At 44.0% G+C, this 27,457-nt stretch overlaps 1 protein-coding gene across 1 annotated transcript in view; it reads left to right on the top strand.

The window, feature by feature from the left end:
• The window catches only part of LOC147114544 (serine/threonine-protein kinase 3-like), a 226,758-nt gene that overhangs the window by 50,693 nt on the left and 148,608 nt on the right, over positions 1-27,457 (top strand). The window contains exon 3 of the mRNA XM_085992282.1: positions 4,023-4,212. Within this exon, the coding sequence (XP_085848408.1) occupies positions 4,023-4,212 (190 nt within the window). The remainder of the gene's footprint in view (positions 1-4,022; positions 4,213-27,457) is intronic.

The following is a 27,457-nucleotide window of genomic DNA, read 5'->3' as shown; positions in this document are numbered from 1 at the left end:
ACACCCAGGTCTCGTTGCACTTCCCCTTCTCCCAATCTATTGCCGTTCAAATAATAATCTGCCTTCCTGTTTTTGCCACCAAAGTGGATAACCTCACATTTATCCACATTATAGTGCATTTGCCATGTTTCTGCCCAATCACCCAACCTGTCCAAATCGTACTGGAGTTTCACGACATCCTCCTCACAGCATACCCTCCCACCCAGCTTTGTGTTGTCTGCAAATTTGGAGATATTACATCCAATTCCCTCGTCCAGATCGTCAGAACAGATAAATGTTCGAGATGAACAGCTTTTCAGCAATGCAGAGCCAGGGACAAGGAGGGGCAGGAAAAGAACAAAAGGGTCTGTGATAATATGGAGGGTAGGAGTGATTCAATGACAAAAGTGATGATGGTGCAAAGCAAGATGAAGTGATAATGAGACAAGTATAGAAGCAAAAGATGGGTTCAGAGGAGGTGTAAATGGTTACAGCAGAGGAGGAGAGAGGCATGGAAATATCTGGCAAAGGAAGGAAGGCTCCCGTATCCTGGGAAATGTGTTGGATGAAAGGCAAGTAGACCCCAGTGGTGTAGTGTCTCGATAGGGGATCCCCACCCCAAGCACCAGCCCACATCTCCTCCACTACTACTACAAGGCTCTGGTGCAGCCTTCCTCCATTACCAGCATCTGCTGTCTGAGGGAAAATGGGAGCGGTGGTTAAGTTCTAAAGTTGTTGAAGTCAGATGTGTTCACTTGATCAGAATGTCACATGATCAAATGTCCAGGATGCCTCAAACGAGAGTTGGCAACTCTAGCTTGTTATTTGTCTACAAATTTCATCTACTCATCATTGCTTACCCGAAGATCGGAGGCTGAATGTCCTTGACTGCTGAAGTGTTCCCCGACCGGGAGGGAACACTCCTGCCTGGCGATTGTTGCGCGGTGTCCATTCATCCGTTGTCGCAGTGTCTGCATGGTCTCGCCGATGTACCATGCTCCGTGGCATCCTTTCCTGCAACGTATGAGGTAGACAACGTTGGCCGAGTCACATGAGTATGTACCATGTACCTGGTGGGTGGTGTCCTCACGTGTGATGATGGTATCCTGCCACGGCAACCTCTGCAAGACATGCCAGATCATCAACACGGATACCAGGTAAGCATTCTCCAAGGCGGCCTTCGAGACACACGACAACGCAAAATCGTAGAGCAGAAACTGATAGCCAAGTTCCGCACTCATGATGACGGCCTCAACCGGGATCTTGGGTTCATGTCACGCTACATGTAACCCCACCTGACGTAGGGTCACCCAGACTCGAGTCGTTGTTGGCTTGTTCTCTCTACACAGATGCGGCCGGACCTGCTGTGATTTCCAGCAAAAAAAATGTTTTTTTGTCTGTTTTTGTTTTTCATACAGACCCCAGCATCTGCAACATTTGACCCCTTGTGACCCCACCTCATTGTTCTTTGATTTAAGGTTTCCTGACTAACCTGTTTGGACACCATTCACACCTTTGATTGCTTTGACTATCTGCCGAGGTGTGACAAATGGCAGTTAGAAAGATTACCTGTAATCATCTGGCATTATTCTCTGACTATATAAGCTGTGTCTTTATGCATCTCTCCACTTCACCTGACGAAGGAGCAGCGCTCCGAAAGCTTGTGATTTCAAATAAAACTGTTGGACTATAACCTGGTGTTGTGTGACTTCTTACATTTGTCCACCCCAGTCCAACACCGGCATCTCCACACCATGGTGACCTATAGCAGACACCCATAGTTGGTTTCCTTCACATCGGGGTTCTCATCCCTATCCCCAAGGTTTCTTCCTTATCCATACTCAGACTATACTTATCAGTGTCTATACTTGAACCCCCACCTACCAGCCCCGATCTGCAACATAACATCAAGTTTTTGTATCTTTTCTCCACTTCACTCCTGCAGTCCTGCTTCTTCCTCTATAAATACACAGGCAAAATACCTGTTTCTTTTTCTCTAATATGATTGCTCTTTTTGTCCCTAGTGGTCCCATCCCTTTGACTATGCTCTTGCTTTTGACATGCCTTTATATTGAATGCCTATCTTTGTTATAAACTCTCTTTTATCCCTTCTATTTCCCCTTTTTGCTTCTCTTCTATGCTTTTGGTATTTATCCTGGTTTATTCTAGAATCATAGAATCATACTATATTAATAGCCTCCTTATACTTTATTTTTGAATTAATCATCCAAGAAACTCAGGCCTTTGCCACAACCCTTTACTCGTGGTCACAGTATGTTTAGGCTACACACTACTCACTTCATCCTTAATTATTTCCCATTGCTCATCTGCTGTTTTATCAGCCAACTTTCCTGTCTAATTAACAGTTAAAATCCCTTATTATTGCAGTTCTATTACTTCTGCAAACCTTAATATTTTTCATTTCAATCCAGAGACTCGATCTGAACACTACCTTTTAATAACATTATTTCTCACTAATGCTTTATTTTACTCTCACTTCTCCGTTTTTATTTTTTCTATTTCTTTTAATCATCTACTTGTGTTTTGTGTTATCATTTGAACCTTAACTGTTTTATAACCTTATAAGACACTCTTAAGTATCTGTTTTCACACAGGTGCACCAGGAATTTAGTATTTTCTGTAAATGGAATTATGAGAAATCAATCAAGTTTCACCAATAATGTTTCCTTCATCATGGGGAAGTTTGCTCCAATAATAGCTAGAGAAATGTAAGATTTTTATGTTCTTATTATTTTTAACTTTTTAAAATAAATACCATCATCTGGCTAGAGAGTCTAGAACTAGGGGGCATAGTCTCAGGATAAGGGGTCGGCCATTATGAGGAGGAATTTCTTCACTCAGAGGGTTGTGAATCTCTATCCCAAAGGGCTGTGGATGCTGAGTCGTTGATTATATTCAAGGCTGAGATCGATAGATTTTTGGATTCTAGGGGAATCAAGTAATATGGAGATTGGGTGGGGAAGTGGAGTTGAGGTCGAAGGTCAGCCATGATCTCATTGAATGGCGGAGCAGGCTCGAGGGGCCGCATGGCCTACTCCTGCTCCTAATTCTTACGTTCTTATAAAATTTGCATTTTCATATCGGCTTTCACATCAAAATGCCTCAAAACAATTCATGCAATAAATTGAATTGATTGTTTAAGTAGGCAAATCCACTGCATCTACAGAATGCCCGGTTTAAGGAGCATTATAAAACATATGGGCGGTGTTTGCTGTAACTCGTCAATAAAAGAAGGAATAAGGAAATGAATGCCAAAATCAAAGACTAGCTAATCTGTCAGTAGGTTTTCTTTTCTCTTGTAGAAGAAATTGGACTTTCTTAATGTATCTGCTGCTTGTGCCATTCATTATTTCCCTGCTGTATGCTAGTGATTATTTAGGAATGTGGTGGTTAGCTTCAATTCCAAATATAACACACGGAAAGGGATACTATTTCAAGTTGGCCAAACTGATTACTGTAAAACTTACTAGATTTTGAAAAATCTGGCAAAGAATTTAAGGTCATTTACACTTTAAAAAAAATTCATGACAGCTTCTACATTCTGACTTTGTAAATGTTCAATTTCTGATAAGACCTAGAGATTTGTTGGTGGACATAGTTACAGATAATGACAGTTCTTTGGATAAATTTGCGTATAGTTCTCAACTATTTTCACCTGAACTTTTTGGTGATTTTGTGCCAAGAAAAAGTATTGTGCGTTTTATGCTTCTTTCCCATGACTGCTAATTAAATTGAAAGCAACATCACACAAATATTCTGTTTATGTAACGTAATGTGATTTAACTTTGAGTTTAAAAAAAACACATTTTCATTTTCAAAAGTTTTTTTTCTTAAAAGAATGAAATTATCCAGGTAGAATTTCTGCAGGGATTCCCCAATCTCTCACTGTTATTTCAGCAAAAGCACAGTGGAAATTCCTGAGAAACCATTTCTATCCGGTTTCTGCTGATCTGCCATCAAAGATCCGCAAAAATTCCAGGCAACCATGCCTACTTATTGCTAATGTTTTGTGCAATCCGCAGGATGAAGATGAGGTGGATTCTTACACCATGATGAAGACTAGTCGTGCAACCACTGGCACCATGAGGGCAACCAGTACCATGAGTGAAGGAGCCCAAACCATGATTGAGCACAACAGTACTATGTTAGAGTCAGACCTGGGGACCATGGTGATTAACAGTGACGAAGATGAAGAAGATGGAACCATGAAAAGTAAGAAAAATGCATTTTCTTTAAGTAAAAAAGCTGAATATTTCAGACTGATGGTCATTTTTTACAACAATTTACATCTATTTAGTGCCCTTGCCACATAATAATGTCCCAAAGTACTTCACAAAGGTGTAATGACAAAATAAAAGGACGCCAAGCCAGAGGAGGAGATATTTGGACAGATGAGCTAAAAGTTTAGCAAAGAGGTGTGTTTTAAGGAGGCTCTTAAAAGAAGAAAGGGAGGTGAACAGATTTAGAAAGGTAATTCCAGATTGTAGAGCAGAGTGGAACCAGACTGGAGGCATAGCTGCCAAGTGGTGGGGCAAAGGGAGAGGGGGATGCACAAGTGACCAAAGGCAGAGGAACGGAGAGTTTGAGTGGATTGTAATTCTGGATGAGGCTACAGAGATATGGGCAAGCCATGAAGGAATTTATAAACGCGAGGATGATGACTTAAAATTTGAGGCATTGGGAGAACTGCGAGCAAGTGTGGATCAGGGAGGACAGAGATGATGGAGCGGAATAGGATGTGGGCAGCAGAGTTTTTGATGAGCTTAACTTTACGGAGGGTGGAGGAAAGGAGATCGGCCGGGGAGCACTGGAATAGTCAAGTCTGGAGATGGGCAGTGTTGTGCATGTGGAAGTAGGCAGTCTTTGTGATGGAGAGGATATGGGGTTGGAAGCTTAACTCAGGGTCAAATAGGACATCGATGTTCTGAGCAGTGTGGTTCCGTCTGAGGCAGTGTGGGGAGGGGAATAGAGTCACTGGTAAGGGTACGGAGTTTGTAGCAGGGTCCGAAGACGATGGCTTTGGTCTTCCCAACGTTTAGCTGGAGGAAATTGCAACTCGTCAAAGACGGAAGTTAGAAAAGCAGTTTGACAGCACAGAGTGGCGGGGTTGAGAGATGGTGGAGAGGCTGAGCTAGGTGTCATCAGTAAACATGTGGAAGTTGACCCCATCTCTGCAGATTATGTCACCAAGGGGCAACATGCAGATGATGCTGAGGAAGGAAACAAGGAGGATTCTTGGAAGACTCTGGAGATAACAGTGCAGGGGCAGGAGGAAAACTCATTGCTGGAGATGCTTTGGCTACATTTGGATAGGTAAGAGTGGAACCAAACGAGGGAATTCCCATTGAACTGGACAATGGAGGAGAGTTAGGAGGGGGATGGTGTAGTCAACCATGTCAGAGGCTGCAGAGAGGATAATGAAGGTCACAGATAATGTCATTTGTGGCTTTGGTTAGGGCCATTCTGGTGCTGTGGGAGGGTCAGAAACTTGATTGGAGAGATGTGACTGGTGAAGTACAAGGAACTGGTTGGAGATGTCCTTGCCTGTGATCGAGACCACGGGCGTAGGCAGGCAATGGGAGATGCCAAGGGGGTGGTGCTGAATATGTATTTTAATAAGTTAATTCAATGGTTCAATAAGTTTAATTAACTGATTCTGAGTTCCAACCTGTCTAGATGAACAAAGGATAGTGATACATTTAAACTTTTGTCTTGTGTTTACATCAATAGTTTGCTTTCCATCAGCAGGCTGAGTCTTGTATAATCTGAAACCTGCGCCAGAAGTTTAGTACATGACACATATACGAGCTGTATGTGGCATCTCATGTCTACCAGTTACCCCTTATTTCAATATGTAATACACTGGAAATCAAGTGGGATACCCACCATCATCTTCTGTCTCCCCCCAAAGGCAAAAAAACCCACACTGACAAACCAGTGTGTTTCAGCTAAAGATACTTGATCAGATTTAGTTACAGCTTAATTAATACACAGAAGTGGAATGATACAGCAAGATACTTAGTCAGCACAATTCTTAGAAACAATAAAACTGAAACTAGTCCTTAAGAAGATAAAACAATCTTAGAACATAGTTCTTGCACAGCTATATACGTGGTGGGACTTTTGAATGAAACAGTCTTTCATCGACCTTCACAGTATGATGATGCACATGGATGCCATGAATTTCCAGTTAACCGTACAGTTCAGATCTTTTGGCAGAATTTAACAACCATGGGAGAAATCTCCAGAACTTAGCCGATCCTAAGGCCTCTGAAGTCAGAGTTGTCAATCATCCATGATCAAAGACTAGTGTACAGGACACTGATGAGCAGGTGCTCACATACTATCTGGTTTTTGGGAACCCATTAATGCTTTGACCATGTAGAATTTAATCTTGAGCATTTAATTAGCCGCTCGTGACAATTTCGATACATAGCGGACATTGGGCAGACGGTGGGTGGAGTGATCGGGATGCCCACCTGCTGTCACCAGTGGGAGGCCTGAACCATTTCGATGGTTGGACCACATTTAAATATGACAAGCAAGCTGTTTGTGCATTTCCAGTGCTGATATGCAGCTTGGTGCTGATAGGGTGAGGCGGTGGTGGGGGGGGGGGAGAAGGAGGTGGGAGATACATCGGGTGGCCCATCTGTGGAGCCGAACTGGCAGTTTCGACTTGAAATGGAGGGCTGGGCCACACAGCTGGAGGTGCGTAAGTGTATTGAACATTTTTTTGTGGGGGGGTACAAGAAGAGCTACTATGCTCATCTTGGCTCCCAGATATTGCTCCAAAAAGCATGCAGCACCCATTTTTTCAGCAGCCTCCTATGATATCTTTAAGGCATGCTGGTTTTTGGCCTCGTTCCACTACGGTCTAGTGGGCAGGGCTTGCAGAACGTGGGCACAGTGTGTTTTCCCATCAAAATTGCATTGGAATCCTGTGTGCATCCTAGGACCCTGATTTGCATATAGTAATGAGGTTCCTGCCTGTTTCTGGGCATGTTTGAAGGCTTGAACCTGAATTGGAAGCAGGCAAGTATTCCATTGCCATTTTGGTCTCGCTACCGCCATGTTCACACCACGAAATGCGACGTTTGACAGACCAAAATCACACTCTCTGTATGATTTTCTGTTCAATCAATCTCACTGTTTCTTATAAACTATTTATCTATGAGCCTTCATTTAAAACTTGGGTAAAGGAAGACAGCTTTCATTTGAACTCTTAGCTACTTCAAAACTGTTTGAAATAAAATGCAGAATCTCCCCATTTTGTCACATTGCATTTTTCACTGCTTGCCTATATTTATTACTGAAAATCTCCAATGAGGCAGCCACTTTTGCTCAATTTGTTCTGTACTTCCAGAGATGCTTTTCACCTTTTGAAGTGCTTTATCACAGTATTGCTTCACATTTCTTGTGTAGGGAGACATTGCTGTGGTAATCCCTGCACAGCCTCGGGTCTTAATCTCTTCCCAGTGACAAAAACACAGCCGGCAACAGTTAAAACACTGGTTAGGCCACAACTGCGTATAGCTATACTGCGTATAGTTCTGGCCACCACATTACAGGAAAGGTGTGATTGCACTAGAGAGGGTACAAAGGAGATTTACAAGGATGTTGCCAGGAGTGGAGAATTTTTGCTATGAAGAACGATTGGATAGGCTGGGGTTGTTTTCTTTGGAACAGAGGAGGCTGAGGAGATACTTAATTGAGGTGTATAAAATTATGAGGAGCCTAGATGGAGTGGATGGGAAGGACCTATTTCCCTTAGCAGAGAGGTCAATAACCAGGGGGCATAGATTTAAAGTAATTGGTCAGAGGTTTAGAGGGGAGTTGAGGAGAACTTTTTTCACCCAGAGGGTGGTGGGGGTCTGGAAATCATTGCCTGAAAGGGTGGTAGAGGCAAAAACTCTCATCGCATTTAAAATGTACTTGGATATTCACTTGAAGTCCCGAAACCTACAGGGCTACGGACCAAGAGCTGGGATTTGGAATTAGGTTGGATAGCTCTTCTTCAGCCGACACAGACATGATGGGCCGAATGGCCTCCTTCCATGCCGTAAATTTCTATGATTCTATGAGGACTTCATGTCCAGTTCAGCTGATGTTGGAGTCTGCAGGATGTGAACCTGAACAGCTATATCAAGACAACGTGCATAATATGGCCTCAGCTTAATTAAACGGAGATAGTCACAATCCAGCAGGCATGATCTTTAGAAATAATGGGGCTTAATTTCCACATCTTTTTCAGCGCAACACCCGTGTATAAACGGTATAGGAATTATTTTTAGGCAGTAACATTGGAATGAAGCTGTTTCAGTCCGACGTATACGATCAGCACACTCTCCTGCGTTGTTGCACTTTGTGACCCTTTCCTCAGTCTGCCCACCAGGCCCTGACTGACCTCGTTTGTCTCTGTCAAAGGAGGGGCCAGTGGCTCTGCCGCTCCCAATTCCCTGGTTTTATACTCCAGATGCACTGCAGGTAATGTAGACTGAGATTGATAATATGCAGCAGCTGCCAACATCAGTTGATCATAGTGGAAGTGAGAAGTTCCTGACACACAAGACTTCTTCAGCTAGGAAATGATTTTCAAAGTGTTTTTTTTTTGACACTCTGCCTACAGACACCTGGACTTGCTTCTCGCTGCTTCTGACAGGGCCAGACTATTGGCAGATTTTCACCCACCCCTTGCCCACAGTGAGGGCTTCTCTGAAGCACATATGGGATTCCCTATGGGTGTGCCCTTGTATGCCATTAGCATGGAGCAGGAGGAGCAGCAGTAAAGGTTGGAGCAAAGGAGAATCAGACAACATTTAAGGAGGACGCAGCCTACCAGATATTGCCCCCCCTTATAAAATACATAGGCAACACAGATCATAGAAGGACCTTTCTAGGAAGTTGTTCATAAGAATAGTATACTTTACCAAAGAGGTAGTAGGGCAGCTCTGTCACCCACTACAAGAGGACCAACAGCCACAGTCATCTGCTCTCTCTCTCTCTCTCTCTCTGCCTATGAAGATGACCACTACCCTCAACTTTTGTGACACAGGCTCCTTTCAGGCAGCCCTGTGCAATATCAGCCAGGCAGCAGTACAGTATGGATTTGTCAGGTTACTGACGTGCTTTGCAGGAGAGCAGGTGAATTCATCACCCTTTGTCATTACAACAAGGCAGCAGGTAGATAGGGTCAACTACTTTTGCAGGGTTGCTGGCTTCAGGGTCCACATTGCCTTGTGTGCTCCCATAGAACACCCTCTCAACTGCCTTAACAAGGGCTTCTATACTCCATGTGAAGATTGTGTGTGACAACATGCAGAAGATCCTCCATGTAACTGCCCAAATAGCTGGAAGTTGTCATAATGCCTTCATACTGTGAAATTTAATCCTCCCTCACTGCTTCAGGGAAGACATCAGTGAATGGCTTCTGGGTGATGAAGCCTACCTTGCTCCCATGGATAATGACTCCAGTAAGAGTACACTTCAGAATGTGTGTCATGAGTAGTTGTAGCCTCCCCTTCACAACTTCGCCATTCCAGAAGGGCTGGACATTGACATTGCAGCCTGGGAGACCTTGGCTCCAGAACTACATAGCGGAGAATATCATGATGACCAATAGTCAGAGAACTGCTCAGTGGCTGGTGCAAGGGACATCAGAGCACATTTCATCACTCAAGGCTTCTCTTCTGTGTAACACAGTCTGCCTTTGATACCACCATCGTATCTCCTTCTCCTCCACTTTCCAGTAACGGGACTGTCAACTCAATCCACTACCCATCCCACAACATGACAACACATAAAACTCTTTTTGCCCCTACATGTGCATGCAATAATCATTACCTGAGTAAATAAGTCAGCACCCATATAGTGCACTCTTTCCTGTATGACTGTAACCTTCATGAATAAAGTGCCGTGTCAGTGCATATTCTATTTTAATCCAGTGAAGTCCAGCGAACACAAGCCAACCATACTCTTTATTAACATTGTATTTCCCCCGGGTGGCTACATGTGCTCTTCTTTCACCTGTTCTGGTGTCTCCTAGGTGCAACCTGAGGGCCAGGATTGCACAAAATGATTGGCTGCTCTTGCTGTACAGAAAGGTCATAGGACTGAGATGGCCCTCGTCTCGGGTTGCTCCTGTCATAGAGCTTCTGCATTTCTGGAGCGTGCGCTTTGGCAACCTGGTAACGTGTCACACATTCCGCTGCTGTGTTGCTCTGATGGGGCAAAGCTGGAGGTCTGGCATGTTGCTGTGTTGAGAGACGGCAGTATTGGGCAGGCGGACTTCAGCCATCACCATTTCTTTGGGGCCTGGATCTTTGGCCCCACAGATCAGCAGGATGGCAGCTATTAGTAGTAACTCGTGAGGAGGAGAGTAGCAGACTTCAGGAGGACATAGACTGGTGAAATGGGCAGACACACAGCAGATGCAATTAATGCAGATAAGTGTGAAGTGATGCACTTTGGGAGGAACAACATGGAGAGGCAGTATAATCTGATTTGTAATGAAATGTTTTTTTTATGTGGTGATTTATTGCGTGGTTTCTAAATACTGCTTTGTGATTATACAGCCTAGGGTAAATTTTCCACTTAGTTGCAGCATAAGGTGATTCGAATCAATTGGAAAATTAATGGCAATCCATTAAAGCCGATTTCTGCTAAATTGATGCTCCAATTAGATTTTGTTCTGGTGCCAGAAGTTCCTGCCAGTTTATAGTTAATTATGTTAAAGTTAGGCACTGATGACATTTTGATGTTCACGCAGTTCCTGGGATTTACGTCAGTATAACGCTCAGTCATCTATCTGCCCTTATACAAAGTGGGCACTCAGGGCTGCTGAGATATGCTGTTTGTGGATGTTCATTTAAACAGTCCAAAAGTAAGATTTGGAGCAGCACTTTGAGACTTCATGAACCTCTTGAATTGCTTTTATTTCTTTCCTATTTTCAGTTTGTTGGGTCTTGAGAGTTTATGCTAACTGCTCTTTCACGACTATTTGTTTTGGAAAATCCATGTTATTGGAACAATGTGGTTTTTGGACAAAGAAGAGGAGGAGCAATGGAAAGGTACAGTGCAAATCGGGCTGCACCAAAGGCAGACTCTGTCCACCTGTCGGTACCCTCCCACCCACAGTTAGCAGAGATGCCTGTTAATGATTGCAGAACTGGCTACGTTCAGCAGACAGCCAGATGCAGAGTTGTGCCATCTTTGCAAGCACATGCAACAGTGGGCTGGAACTAGCAGAGGCAGTAATTGCCAGTTGCACCCTCAAACCCTTCTCTTTCCCCTCCACCCATGCTTGCTACAATGCTATCCTGTGGGGTGAGAGCCCTGGAATGGCAAGCAGGCCCACTCTCCCTACTGCCACCTCATCCTGTACCACCTCTACGTCACCAGTGTTGTGCTATTCCATCACTTGGCCACAGAATTTGTTTCCTGCCTGCATCTTTATTGTGCTAGCTCCTGTGTTTCTGTTACCCAAATAGCCTTTGCAAAGTATGAAATATATATGTGAGAAATAATAAGGCTAACAACATTTTTATTCCCATGATTAAAGGAGCTGATAGGGTAGATAGAGAGAAACTATATCCTCTGGTGGGGAGTTCAGAACAAGGGGGAATAACTTTAAAATTAGAGCTAGACCATTCAGGTATGATGTCAGGAAGCACTTCTTCACACAAAGCTGTTGAGGCTGGGGGTGGGGGGGAGTCAATTGAAGATTTAAAAACTGAGATTGATAGATATTTGTTGGGTAAGGGTATTAAGGGTTACGGAACCAAGGCGGGTAGATGGAGTTAAGATACAGATCAGCCATGATCTAATTGAATGGTGGAACAGGCTCGAGGGATCAAATGGCCTACTCCTGGCCCTATGTTCCTATGTGTGGCCTCTTAGCTTCAAGTGGCCAATTGAAGAGCCGCTTACACACAATTTACTGTGCCCCCAGCAAGCTCCTGACACCAGGCTCAATATGGGCTGAGAAATTGGACTAGCTGCTGTGAGCAATGCAACGTCCAACAAAAGGCCCAATTGGAAAATATACCCCATTGAATTAGTTTGTTGGACACGAGTGACCGTTATACTACAGTTGTTGCTGCCAAGCGTAATGATAATATAAGTTGATGCTAATTTTGAAAGTAAGAAAAAAAGAAAATCTGCTAATCCCAAACAAAATTGCTTATCGTTTGCCAGTAGGTTAAATGTGCAACAATTCCAATTGGATGGTAGTCATAGAATCATAGAAATTTATGGCACAGAAGGAGGCCATTTGGCCCATCATAGAATGGTTACAGCACAGAAGGAGGCCATTTCAGTCTGCCGAGGCCGTATCGGCTCTCTGCAAGAGCACTTCAGCTAGTCCCACTTTCCCGCGCTTTCCCTATAGCCCTGCAAATCTTTTCCCCTTAGGCACTTATCCAATTCCCTTTTGAAAGCCATGATTGAGTCTGCCTCCACCACCCTTTCAGGCAGTGCAATCCAGATCCTAACCACTCACTGCGTAAAACAGTTTTTCCTCATGTCGCCTTTGGTTCTTTTGCCAATCACCCGAAATCTGTGTCCACTGGTTCTCGACCCTTCCGCCAATGGGAACAATTTCTCTCTATCTACTCTGTCTAGACCCCTCATGATTTTGAATACCTCTATCAAATCCTTTCAACCTTCTCTGCTCTAAGGAGAACAACCCCAGCTTCTCCAGTCTATCCACGTAACTGAAGTCCCTCATCCCTGGAAACATTCTCGTAAATCTTCTCTGTACCCGTCACATCCTTCCTAAAGTGCGGTGCCCAGAATTGGACACAAAACTACAGTTGAGGCCGAACCAGTGTTTTATAAAGTTTCACCAGCCTGTCTATGTCTTCTTGAAGTCTATCATAGAGTCATAAGGCATAGATTCATAACGGCACAGAAGAAGGCCATTTGGCCCATCTAGTCCATGCCGGCTCTCTGTCGAGTAATCCAGTCAGTCCCATTCCCCCGCTCTATCCCCGTAACCCTACAAGTTTATTTCCCTCAACTGCCTATCCAGTCTCCCCTTGAAAACATTGAGTGTCTCCGCTTCCACCACTTCCGTCGGCAGCGAGTTCCAGGTCCTCACCACTCGCTGCGTAAAAAAGTTTTTCCTCACATACCTCCGTATCTCTTGCCCAAAACCTTAAATCTGTGTCCCCTAGTCCTTGTACCATCAACTAGTGGGAACAGCCTTTCCCCGTCTAGCCTATCCAAACCCGTCATAATCTTGTACACCTCTGTCAACTCACCCCTCAACCTCCTTTGCTCTAATGAAAACAAATCCAGCTTCTCCAACCTGTCCTTGTAGTTAAGATCCCCCATCCCCGGAACCATTCTGGTAAATCTCCTCTGCACCCTCTCAAGGGCCTTCACATCTAGAACTGGACGCAATACTCCAGTTGTGGCCTTCACATTCAGAACTGGATGCAATACTCCAGTTGTGGCCTAACCAGCGGTTTATAAAGGTTCAGCATAACTTCTCTACTTTTGTACTCAATACCTCTATTTATGAAGCCCAAGATCCCATATGCTTTGCTAACCACTCTCTCAATATGTCCCACCACCTTCAGGGACCTATGCACATTAACTCCCAGGTCCTTCTGTCCCTGTGCATTCTTTAAAACTGTGCCATTAAGTGTATATTGCCTCTCCCTGTTCCTTCTGGGAAAATGCATCACCTCACACTTCTCTGTATTAAATTCCATCTGCCACTTGTCTGCCCATTCTGCTAGCCTTTCTATGTCCTGCTGCAGTCGATTGGTATCATCCTCACTGTTTGCCACACCCCCAAGTTTGGTGTCATTGGCAATTTTAGAAATTCTACTCTGTATTCCAATATCCAGGTCATTTATATATATCAAAAAAAGCAGTGGCCCCAGCACTGACCCTTGGGGAACACCACTGTCTACCATCCTCCAGTCTGAAAAACAGCCATTTACCACAACTCGCTGTTTTCTGTCCTTAAGCCAATTCCTTATCCAAGCTGCCGCTGACCCACCTTTTCCATGAGCCTCAATTTTGTTAACCAGCCTTCTATGTGGTACTTTGTCAAACGCCTTCCTAAAATCCATGTAGACAACATCTGTTGCATTCCCTTCATCAATCCTCCCTGTTACTTCATCAAAAAATTCAATTAGGTTAGTCAAACACGACCTGCCTTTTACAAATCCATGTTGGCTCTCCTTAATTAGCTTAAACCTCTCCAAGTCCCCGTTAATTTTTTCCTTGATTATTGTTTCTAAAACTTTACCTACCACTGATGTTAAACTGACTGGCCTGTAGTTACTAGGATTGTCCTTAAACCCTTTCTTGAACAATGGTGTCACATTTGCCACTTTCCAATCCTCAGGCACCTCCCCTGCATCTAGGGAAGATTGGAAAATTATGGCAAGCCCTTCCGCTATCTCCTCCCCCAATTCCCTTAGCAATCTGGGATGCAAGCCATCTGGACCAGGCGACTTATCCACTCTAAGCATACCCAGTCTTTCTAGTACATCCTGTCTATCAATTTTCACCCCTTCCATTGCTTCTACCTTTTCCACTTATACCGATATTTTGTCAGCAACCACCTCCTTAGTAAACACCGGTACAAAGTACTCATTTAGTATTCTAGCCTTGTGCTGTGCCTCTAAGCATGTATCACCTCCTTTGTCCCTAATAGGCCCCACCCTGCCTCTTACTACCCGCTTACTGTTTACATGCCGGTAGAAGATTTTTGGGTTCCCTTTTATGTTAACCGCCATTCTACTCTCATGTTCTCTCTTTGCCAATCTTATTTTCATCTTCATTTCCCCTCTCAACTTATTGTATTTGGTCTGGTTCCCCCTTGAAGAATTCACCTGACATGCATCATATACCCTCTTTTTTTTGTTTCATCATCTTCTCTATCTCCCTCGTCATCCAAGGAGCCATTGCTTTGGTTCCCTTACCCTTCCCTCTTGTTGGAATGTACCTAGCCTGTACTTGGAACATCTCCTCCTTAACGATCACCCATTGTTCCATTACAGTTTTTCCTGTTCACTATACTTCCAAATTTTGTGTCATCTGCAAATTTTGAAATTGTGTCCTCTACACCTAATTCCAAGTCATTAATATATATCAAAAAAAGCAGTGGTCCTAGTACCTACCCCTGGGAAACACCACTGTATACCTTCCTCCAGTCCGAAAAACAACCGTTCACCACTACTCTCTGCTTACTGTCACATAGCCAATTTCATATCCATGCTGCCACCGTCCCTTTTATTCCACGGGCTTCAACTTTGCTGGCAAGCCTATTATGTGGCACTTTATCAAATGCCTTTTGGAAGTCCATATACACCACATCAACCGCATTGCCCTCATCAACCCTCTCTGTTACCTCATCAAAAAACTCAATCAATTTAGTTAAACACAATTTGCCTTTACCAAATCCGTGCTGGCTTTCCTTAATTAATCCACACTTGTCCAAATGACTGTTAATTTTGTCCCTGATTATTGTTTCTAAAAGCTTCCCCACTACCGAGGTTAAACTGACTGGCCTGTAGTTGCTGGGTTTATCTTTACACCCTTTTTTGAACAAGGGTGTAACATTTACAATTCTCCAGTCCTCTGGCACCACCCCTGTTTCTAAGGAGGATTGGAAGATTATGGCCAGTACCTTCGCGATTTCCACCTCCACTTTCCTCAGAGTCCTAGGATGCATCCTATCCGGTCCTGGTGACTTATCTACTTTAAGTACAGCCAGCCTTTCCAGCACCTCGTATTTATCAATTCTTATCCCATCCAGTATCTCCTCTACCTCCTCCTTCACTATGTCTATGGCAGCATCTTCTTCCTTGGTGAAGACAGATGCAAATAACTCATTTAGTACCTCAACCATGCCCCCTGCCTCCATGCGTAGGTCTCCTTTTTGGTCCCTAATCGGCTCCACCCCTCCTCTTACTACCCGTTTATTATTTATATGCCTATAGAAGACTTTTGAATTCTCTTTTATGTTGGTTGTCAATCTATTCTCATACTCTCTCTTTGCTCCTCTAATTTTCTTTTTCACTTCCCCTCTGAACTTTATATTCAGCCTGATTCAACGGGATTAGACAAAGTCAATCAGCGGGATTAGACAAAATCAACATGGATTTATGAAAGGGAAATCGTGTTTGACAAACCTACTGGAGTTTTTTGAGGATGTAACTGGTAGAATAGATAAGGGAGAACCAGTGGATGTGGTGCATTTGGATTTTCAAAAGGCCTTTGATAAAGTCCAACATAAGAGGTTAGTGTGCAAACTTAAAGCACATGGGATTGGGGGTAATATACTGGCATGGATTGAAAATTTGTTAACAGATAGGAAACAGAGAGTAGGAATAAATGGGTCTTTTTCGGGGTGGCAGGCGGTGACTAGCGTGCCGCAGGGAACAGTGCTTGGGCCCCAGCTATTCACAATATTTGGATGAAGGAACCAAATGTAATATTTCCAAGTTTGCTGACGACATGAAACTAGGTGGGGTTGTGAGGAGGATGCAAAGAGGCTTCAAGGCGATTTAGACAAGTTGAGTGAGTGGGCAAATACATGGCAGATGCAGTATAACGTGGATAAATGTGAAGTTATCCACTTCGGTAGAAAGGCAGAGTATTATTTAAATGGTGATAGATTGGGAAATGTTGATGTACAAAGGGACCTGAGTGTCCTTGTACACCAGTCACTGAAAGCAAACACGCAGGTGCAGCAAGCAGTTAGGAAGGCAAATGGTATGTTGGCCTTCATTGCAAGAGGATTTGAGTACGGAGCAAGGATGTCTTACTACAGTTATACAGGGCCTTGGTGAGACCACACCTGGAGTAGTGTGTGCAATTTTGGTCTCCTTACCTAAGAAAGGATATACTTGCCATAGAGGGAGTGCAGCGAAGGTTCACCAGACTGATTCCTGGGATGGCAGGACTGTCGTATGAGGAGAGAGTGGGTCGACTAGGCCTGTATTCACTGGAGTTTAGAAGAATGAGAGGGGATTTCATTGAAACGTATAAAATTCTGACAGGGCTAGACAGACTGGATGCAGGGAGGATGTTTCCCCTGGCTGGGGGGTCTAGAATGAGGGGTCACAGTCTCAGGATATGGGGTAGGACATTTAGGACTGAGATGAGGAGAAATTTCTTCACTCAGAGGGTGGTGAACCTGTGGAATTCTCTACCACAGAAGGCTGTGGAGGCCAAGTCACTGAATATATTTAAGAAGGAGATAGATAGATTTCTAGACACAAAAGGCATCAAGGGGTATGGGGAGAGAGCGGGAATATGGTATTGAGATAGAGGATCAACCATGATCATATTGAATGGTCGAATGGCCTACTCCTGCTCCTATTTTTCTATGTTTCACACTTGTATTCTCAACCTGACATCTGTCATATGCACCCTTTTTCTGGTTCATCTTACTCTGTATTTCTTCGTCATCCAGGGAGCGCTGGTTTTAGTTGCCCTACCTTTCCCCCTCGTGGGAATGTACCTCGACTGTACCCGAACCATCTCCTCTTTTAAGACAGCCCATTGTTCGATTACAGTTTTGCCTGCCAATCTTTGAATCCAATTTACCCAGACCAGATCCGTTCTCAACCCACTGAAATTTGCCTTCCTCCAATTAAGCATTTTTACTCTAGATTGCTCCCTGTTTTCCATAGCTAATCTAAACGTTATCATACTGTGATCCGTGTTCCCTAAATGTTCCCGTACTGACACTTGCTCCACTTGACCAACCTCATTCCCCAGAACCAGATCCAGCAATGCCTCCTTCCTCATTGGGCCAGAAACGTACTGATCAAAAAAGTTTTCCTGAACACAAATTCTTCCCCATCTCTGCCCTTTACACTATTATTATCCCAGCCTATATTAGGATAATTGGAGTCCCCCATTATTACTACACTATAGTTCTTGCACCTCTCTCTAATTTCCCTGCAAATTTGCTTCTCTATATCTTTCCCACTAGTTGGTGGCCTATGGAATACACGTAGTTGTATAATGGCATCTCTATTATTTCTTAACTCTGAACAAATAGATTCTGTCCTTGACCCCTCCAGGAAATCCTCTCTCTCCAGCACTGTAACATTCTCCTTAATCAATACTGCCACCCCACCTCCTTTCTATCCTTCCCTATCTTTCCTGAACACCTTCTATCCAGGAATATTTAAAACCCAATCCTGCCCTTTTTTGGGCCAGTTGTCCATTGTTTCCGTGACATCATATTCTCATGTGGCTATTTGCGCCTGCAGCTCACCAACCTTATTTACCACGCTTCGTGCGTTTACACACATGCACTGTAAACCTGTAATAAAAACAGAAAATGCTGGAAATACTCAGCCGCTCAGGCAGCATCTGTTGAGAGAGAAACAGAGTTAACATTTCAAGTCGATGACCCTTTGTCAGAACTGAATACTGGTGAGGGCGATGGTTCCCTAAAATCTGCCTGCAGGATCTTATCCCTTTTTCTACCTGTGTCGTTAGTACCAATATGGACCACGACCTCTGGCTGTTCACCCTCCCCCCTCAGAATGTTCTGCAGCCGCTCAGTGACATCTTTGATCCTGGCACCAGGGAGGCAACATACCATCCTGGAGTCACATCTGCAGCCGCAGAAACGCCTGTCTGTTCCCCTAACTATTGAATCCCTTACCACTATTGCCTTCCCGATCTTCCTCCTCCCTCCCCCCCCCCGTACAGCTGAGCTACCCGTGGTGCTGTAGACTTGGCTCTGGCTGTACTCACCAGAGGAACCATTGCCCTCGCCAGAATACTGGTTGGAAAGTGAGATGTACTCAAGGGACTCCTGCACTACCTGCCTGGTCCTCTTTGTCTGCCTGACGGTCACCCATTCCTTTTCTGCCTGCACACTCTTACACTGCGGGATGACCACCTCCTGAAACGTGCTATCCATGTAGCTCTCGGCCTCACTGATGCACCGCAGTGATGCCAGCTGCTGCTCAAGCTCCAAAACCCGGAGCTCGAGCTCCTCCAGCTGATGATACTTCCTGCACATGTGGTTGTCCAGGACGGGAGAAGTGTCCTGGATTTCCCACATGGCACAGGATGTGCAGTCCGCGGGACTGAGTTGCCCTGTCATGTCTCCATTTATTCGACTATTAAAAAACTTACAGAAATAAACTTCAGATTGAGGGGGAGAAATTCCCCATGCCAGGTGCTAACCTTTTCAAACATTTGACAAATTCCCATTTTTTGCTCCAAGAGGGAAGTGAAGCGCTAAATCACGTGCAAAAATGTTTGTTTTAAATTGCCGAATTTTTTTCATGCCGGCCGGCCACCGCAACTTTAAATGGCACCCCGCGAGCGGCCAGGCCTCACTATTCACGACCCCTGCAGCAGTCGGGGGTGGTGGGGGGGAGCCGTTTGCGAGCTGTTACGCCTCCCACTGGAGGCGCAAACGAGAGAAATTTCGCCCACTAAGAGTCTTAAAAGTCCGGCCTACCTTTATCCCCGGCCGCTTCTCTTGCTCTCTTAGTTAAAGTCTTTATTCACACGATTATTTATAGTTATGTTAATTAGTTTATTTAGTTAAGTTAGAGAGAATAGAACGCTAATACTCACTCACCAATCACCTACCTGCAGTCCTGTGACGCCACTCCTTGATTTTGCTGTTCTTTTGGAATTCGCTGGATTTGTACTTCCGGGTCCCGCTCTGTTTAAGTTCTGCTGCCGACTCCTTCCAGGTCCGCCGTCGTGTCTGCCAGGTGACAAAAAGCTATCCAGTCTGCTCCCACTTTCCAGCTCTTGGCCTGTAGCCCTGTAGGTTATGGCACTTCAAGTGCATATCCAAGTACTTTTTAAATGCAGTGAGGGTTTCTGCCTCGACCACCCTTTCAGGCAGTGAGTTCCAGACCCCCACCACCCTCTGGGTGAAAAAAGTTCTTCTCAACTCCCCTCTAATCCTTCGACCAATTACTTTAAATCTCTGCCCCCTGGTTATTGACCTCTCTGCTAAGGGAAATAGGTCCTTCCTATCCACTCTATCTAGGCCCCTCATAATTTTATACACCTCAATTACGTCTCCCCTCAGCCTCCTCTGTTCCAAAGAAAACAACCCCAGCCTATCCAATCTTTCTTCATAGCTAAAATTCTCCAGTCCTGGTAACATCTTCGTAAATCTCCTCTGTAGCCCCTGCAATCACATCTTTCCTGTAGCCCTGTTCATGATTATGATTAAGGTAGAAGGTAAGTTCTGTAGACAGTTCTTGCTGAAAGCAGTGACTCTTGTGGAAATTTTGGACAGTTTTAGTTAATTTGTCTTCTGTCCAACATTTGAAATACATGACTGCTGCGATAGAACTAAACTGCCACTAGGTGGATATAAATCAAAAGATTGCTACAGGCTGCTCATGATCTTGTTCCATTCCATCTTCATTTAAAGCTGCAAGCTGTCATATTTATATAGCAATATATAAAAATATAAAATTGCCAATGAATAAATTCAGTTTGTTGACTTGACTAGATATCAGTTTTACTTGTTGGGCTGTTGAATAAAACATACAGTAGTAGGCCAGAAATTGCTGCAATGATGGGTTTGGCAGCGACTGACGTAATTGGACCTTTTTTGCTCGCCATTGATGTTGCGCTATATTTGCACCGCAAATTGCTGGAATGTTGATGCGATAACAGCGCAGCGATGTCAATGTCGTATCTGGGAAGTCATGGGTGTCACGCCCGATGGCTTGGCTCCTTAACCAATAACAAAAGATAGAGAAAGAAACAGAGCAAAAGACGGAGAAGAAAATAGGGTGAATTAGAGTCAAATAAAATATACACAGGAAGAGGAGTAAAGAGAGGGAAAGAAAGAGAGTGGATTAAGAGAGAGAGCGAATAGAGAGCCGGAAAGGAAAAGTAAGAAAAAAAATAAAAAAGAACAAGCAGACAAAGACATTGTAACCCAGTTGTGTTTGGGAATTGCTGTATTAGTCCTTAAGAAGTTAATGAGTGAATGAATGGCAGGGTAGGCGTGCAAAATTTACAAATATTTTTGACCCATGAAGTATAGAACCAGCAGCCCTGTCCATCATGATCAGAAATGGTGGAACACCCAATGTCAGCCATGGCTCAGTGGGTAGCACTCTTGCCTCTGAGTCAGAAGGTTGTCAGTTCAAGTCCCACTCCAGAGAGCTGATCGAGCGTGGTCAAAGCTTCGATGCTGGGGATGTTGGCCTGAGCGAGAACACTGACATTGGTGCGCCTATCCTGCCAATGGATTTGCAGAATCTTGCGGAGGCAGCGTTGGTGGTACCTCTCCAGTGCTTTGAGGTGCCTGCTGTACATGGACCATGCCTCTGCAGCATACAGAAGGGCGGGAATCACTACTGCTCTGTAGACCATGAGCTTGGTGCCGGGTTTGAGGTCCTGGTCTTCAAATACTCTCTTCCTTAGGTGACCGAAGGCTGTACTGGCACACTGAAGGCGGTGTTGGACTTCATCATCGACGTCTGCCCTTGTTGACAGTAGGCTCCCAAGGGATGGAATGTGGTCCACGTTGTCTAAGGCCTCGTCATGGATTTTGATAATCGGGGAGCAGTAATGTGTGGCGGGGGCAGGTTGGTAGAGGACCTTTGTCTTACGGATGTTTAGTGTAAGGCCCATGCTCTCGTATGCTTCGGTGAAGGTGTTTGAGAAGTTAATGAGTGAATGAATGGCAGGGTAGGCGTGCAAAATTTACAAATATTTTTGACCCATGAAGTATAGAACCAGCAGCCCTGTCCATCATGATCAGAAATGGTGGAACACCCAATGTCAGCCATGGCTCAGTGGGTAGCACTCTTGCCTCTGAGTCAGAAGGTTGTCAGTTCAAGTCCCACTCCAGAGAGCTGATCGAGTGGTTTGGAGTTCGACCTCCGAGTGTGTGCAGACGCAAGCATCGTCTGCATACTGTAATTCGATGACAGAGGATGGGACGACCTTGGATCTGGACTGGAGGCGACGGAGGTTGAACAGTTTCCCATTTGTTCTGTAGATTAGCTCCACTCCAGCGGGGAACTTACTGAGGGTGAGATGGAGCATTACAGCAAGGAAGATCGAGAAGAACATTGGTGCGATGACACAGCCTTGCTTGACCCCGGTCTGTACGTGACTTGGGTCTGTGGTGGATCCGTTGGTCAGGATCACGGCTTGCATGTCGTCATGAAGCAGGCGGAGGATGGTGACAAACTTTTGGTGGCAGTCGAATTTGAGGAGGACACTCCATAATCCCTCATGGTTGACGGTGTCGAACGCCTTTGTGTCATTACCAGGGTCCTAGTCTACAACATTAATTACAAGCCCTAAATAATTCTTCTTCATGTTGTAAATCCACCATGAAATTCACAATCACCATTAAGTTCAGTGAGGGGCCTCACGACAACAACAAACTTTTAGCGACTTGCCAGCAATTCCTGGCCCATTATGTTTACCAATAATCTGGGATTGAAAAGCTCTTGGGAGCCTTGTTGATTTACGATATAAAGGAATAACGCATCGTATAATATCGTATTGTTTCAGGTTTCTGTTTGACATCCATAAATTGCTCGCATTTTGACAGTTTGATATCATTGGAACAGTTTGATTCAGTTACTACCTTGTAGCTTAGTACTACCCGTCTGTTATGCCAGATTGTTGAATGCTATTATGTATTTACCTTTCAGTTACTGGAAGCAACTATTTGTAAGAAGATTTGCTGGGGTTCAATTGTATATGGTGTTGTCCAGCTACAAGACCTGATGGATTGCTTCAAGAGCCATTAATGCATGAAAATATTATTGCAAATGCATTGGAACATCGCATTTCATCATTGGATAAATATCACGTACTATCATTTCTACTTGTTAAGCTATTGATGTTTTTAAATTAGTTATATTTGAGTTACGATAGGGAGCAGAGAAGTTTTCTCCCTTTCTCTCTCTTTAATAATGCATGCACGCACACACAAATGAAACTCAGCTGGTTGTGGTTAAAAACAACTTTTATTTATTGCAGAAGTGCTTTAATTGCAGCAGGTCATCAGCGCAGATCTCAAATATGTAAACTATTTAGAAAATAGGTATTTTCCTCAACAAACCAAAAGCTGTAATGTGAAAATTTCCACTTGCTCGACCTCTTATACAAACTGAAGCATATGAGCGAGGTTTTGGTTTGCTAATTTATCCAAGTTTTTCTTTCAATTCTAGAGATGGGTAATAACAGCGAATGAACAGCGTTCGCTGTTATTACCCCCTTAGAAACCGACCGCAACTTCAGGATTTAGCGCTTGCTAACACGGAAATCCTGAAGTCGTGGTCAGTCATTCACTGCTCCGACACTGGCCCCAGCTTCCCCCCGCCCCCACAGCCGGCAAACAGGGAAACGGAAGAAAACTTTGCCTTTTCCACGGTACAATCATAGAATCATGGAATGGTTACAGCACAGAATGAGGCCATTCGGCCTGTCGAGCCCGTGCTGGCTCTCTGCCAGAGCACTTCAGCTAGTCCCACTCCCCCACCCTTTCCCCGTAGCCCTGCAAATTGTTTTCCTTCAGGTACTTATCCAATTCCCTTTTGAAAGCCAAGATTGAGTCTGACTCCACCACCCTGTCAGGCAGTGTATTCCAGATCCTAACCACTCGCTGCGTAAAATAGTTTTTCCTCATGTCACCTTTGGTTCTTTTGCCAATCACCTTAAATCTGTGTCCTCTGGTTCTCGACCCTTCCGCCAATGGGAACAGTTTCTCTCTCTCTACTCTGTCCAGACCCCTCATGATTTTGAACACCTCTATCAAATCTCCTCTCAACCTTCTGTGCTCCAAGGAGAACAACCCCAGCTTCTCTAATCTATCCACGTAACTGAAGTCCCTCATCCCTGGAACCATGCTCGTAAATCTTTTCTGCACCCTCTCTAAGGCCTTCACATCCTTCCTAAAGTGGGGTGCCCAGAATTGAATACCATAGTCCAGTTGAGGCTGAACCTGCATTTTATAAAGGTTCATCATAACTTGCTTGCTTTTGTACTCTATGCCTCTGTTTATAAAGGCTGCGTCCCGTATGCTTTTTTAACCAATTCTCAACCTGCCCTGCCACCTTCAACCATTTGTGCACATATACTGTACCCCCAGGTCTCTCTGTTCATGCACCACCTTTAGGATTGTATCCTTTAGTTTATATTGCCTCCTTGTTCTTCCTACCAAAATGTATCACTTCGCACTTTTCTGCGTTAAATTTCAGCTGCCATGTGTCCGCCCATTTCACCAGCCTGTCTATGTCCTCTTGAAGTCTATCACTCTCCTCCTCACTGTTCACTATACTTCCAAGTTTTGTGTCATCTGCAAATTTTGAAATAGTGTCCTGTACACCCAAGTCCAAGTCATTAATATATATCAAGAAAAGCAGTGGTCCTAGTACTGACACCTGGGGAACACCACTGTATACTTTCCTCCAGTCCGAAAAATAACCGTTCCCCACTTCTCGCTGTTTCCTGTCATTTAGCCCATTTCGAATCCATGCTGCCACTGTCCCTTTTATTTCATGGGCTTCAACTTTGCTGGCAAGCCTATTATGTGGCACTTTATCAAATGCCTTTTGGAAGTCCATGTTCACCACATCAACTGCATTGCCCTCATCAACCCTCTGTTACTGCATCAAAAAACCTGATCAAATTAGTTAAACACGATTTGCCTTTAATAAATCCGTGCTGACTTCCCTTAATTAATCCACACTTGTCCAAGTGACTGTTAATTTTGTCCCTGATTATCGTTTCTAAAAGCTTCCCCACTACCGAGGTTAAACTGACTGGTCTGTAGTTGCTAAGTTTATCCTTATACCCTTTTTTGAACAAGGGTGTAACATTTGCAATTCTTTCGTCCTTTGGCACCACCCACGTATCTAAGGAGGATTGGAAGATTATGGCCAGTACTTCCGTGATTTCCACCTTAACTTTCCTCAGCATTCTAGGATGGATCCTGTCCGGTCCTGGTGACTTATCTACTTTAACTACAGCCAGCCTTTTTAGTATCTCCTCTTTATCAATTTTTATCCCATCCAGTATCTCCACTACCTCCGCTTTCACTATGACTTTGGCAGCATCTTCTCTTTTGGTGGAGACAGATGAAAAGTACTCATTTAGTACCTTAGCCATGCCCTCTGCCTCCATGCATAGGCCTTTTTTATTGTCCCTAATTGGTCCGACCCCTCCTCTTACTAGCCGTTTATTATTTATCGCTGTTAAATACCCCATTATAAATGAGACCTTTTTGGATTAGGTGTAACTGGGGTTTTAACAGTATATTGACTGCTAAAAAAACGTTGCCCTGAAAAACTAATTTGAATTTTGTGGAGTGTCAAATTTATTGATTTTTAATTAAAAAAATTACAATTTTTTTTAATCATGTTTATTTCAGGTTTGTCTTTTCCCCATGTGAGAGCCCCAATCTTTGTTTTGCTCTCTAACACTTTTAAAAAGTTAGAATAAAAGGAGCTTACTCACTTCCTGGTTCTCTGTCTGTGAGAATTCTACATTGTGATTGGCTGCTTAGACAGCTTGTTGACGTCACAGCAGCTCGCGTTAGGAATTCCCCATTAACTTACACTGATCGCAACTGAACGTCGGAAAAACCAAACTTCTCGCCACAGAGATCGCGAGATCTTTGTGGGAAGCTTACTTCGGGGTCAGCGGCGAACAACTTTGCTTCGCTGCTGACCGCAAATTATGGGCCACCTTGTCTACCTTGCATGATCATCTTGTATGCTTTCTTTGCAGCTAGAAGCACTAAATAGTGTTAGGAGCAAAATACAACTTATAATGCCTTTCAAATCTTAACGAGGAAGGAGATTGAATATATCAGGCTGACTGATAAATATTGAATAAACAGATCTTTCTATCTGGTTAAGGAGTGGATTTTTATAACGATATAATTCAAAAATTTAAGGAAAGAATTTGCATCTTTCATTCTTTAGCTTTGAAGCAGTACTTAATGTTAAAAAAACACAAATTCTACTTATATAACGTGTCTAAATTCGGGACTTTTTATCAGCAGCTCCCCATCTCACTTGAATAATGGTGCAGTTCTCCCAGGATTTCCTTCCTTTAAGTTAGCCCTTTTTCTGCTGTTTTTGTTTCTGTTTTCAGAACGCATTGCAAAATACTGTAAACAAGCAGTGGCAACATTTCAAGTTTAGTGTTACTGTTGTCACACATGCTGCTGTTAAAATATAGCCTTTTCCATCCTGATGCCAAGATTCATTCCTGAAGTGAATAGTGGCTCAATGTGGAAGGAATTTTGTTTCCGTTTTGCATCTCTTAAGCTACTTTTCTATCCTTACAGTAGCTATTTGGTGATTTCAATTGAGCAGAAATCCATATTCTTCTCACCCAAGTAAAGGCAAAATGTGGATTCTCAACCGAGAAGTGATGCCAACCTCAACAAAACACTTTTCCTCACACATTTTCATTTGTGGTTCACAATACATTTGCTTTGTAGCTCTATGCTTCTTGCATGTTGACATTAATACAGCTCTCTTGCAGAGCTCTACAAATCCTCCAAACTAAAAAGCACTCAAAGATAAGAAAGACTTGCATTTATACAGCGTCTTTCACGACCACCAGATGTCTCAAAGCGCTTTACAGACAATGAAGTACATTTTGAAGTGCAGTCACTGTTGTAATGTAGGAAATGTGGCAGCCAATTTGCACACAGCAAGCTCCCACAAACAGCAGTGTGATAATGAGCAGATAGTCTGTGTTTTAGTGATGTAGATCGAGGGCTAAATATTGGCCAGGACACCGGGGATAAATCCCCTTCTCTCCTTCGAAAATAGTGCCATGGGATCTTTAACGTCCATCTGAGAGGGCAGACGAGGCCTCGGTTTAACGTCGCATCCAAAAGATGGCACCTCCGACCGTGCAGCTCTCCCTCAGTACTGCACTGGAGTGTCAGCCTAGATTTTTGCGCTCAAGTCTCTGGAGTGAGACCTGAACCCACAACCGTCTGACTCAGAGACAAGGGTGCTTCCAGCTGAACCACAGCTGACAAAAAAATTGGCAAAATGAATACCAGCATGTCAAAATGTTTTCTAATACTAGCGTAACACCCATGGTGTTGCTCATGGAAATTTGGAGATTTTATATGAATAAGGTTGTTATGTCAATTAGTGTTACCAGGGACACTGACTTTTCAGCATTGGGGTGGCTCTGGGAGCACTGGGAAGGAGCCTTGGGTCTGGCAGTATTGGGCAGGGTCTGTGGGTTAGCAGTACTTTGAGGGGTTCTCGGGGACTAGGAAAACTCCATGGGGGTTTTGGGAAACATTAGAAAGTGAGGTTCCAGAAACACTGGGATGGGTCTTAGACTCTAGGATCACTGGAAGACAGGTTCTAGGATCTGGGAGAATTGGGCTGGTCATGGGATCAGGAAGCGCTGGAAATGCATTTTAAGGGTTTGTGAACACGGATGGAGCCCTGGGATCTGGCAGTGGGCACTGAGACTG

Source organism: Somniosus microcephalus, chromosome 7, assembly GCF_052327205.1.
Source record: "Somniosus microcephalus isolate GS21.2 chromosome 7, FLI_Smic_1.0, whole genome shotgun sequence".
Classification (NCBI taxonomy): Eukaryota; Metazoa; Chordata; class Chondrichthyes; order Squaliformes; family Somniosidae; genus Somniosus; species Somniosus microcephalus.
The sequence above is the reverse complement of the archived record's forward strand: the minus strand, read 5'-3'. Positions and strand labels throughout refer to the sequence as shown.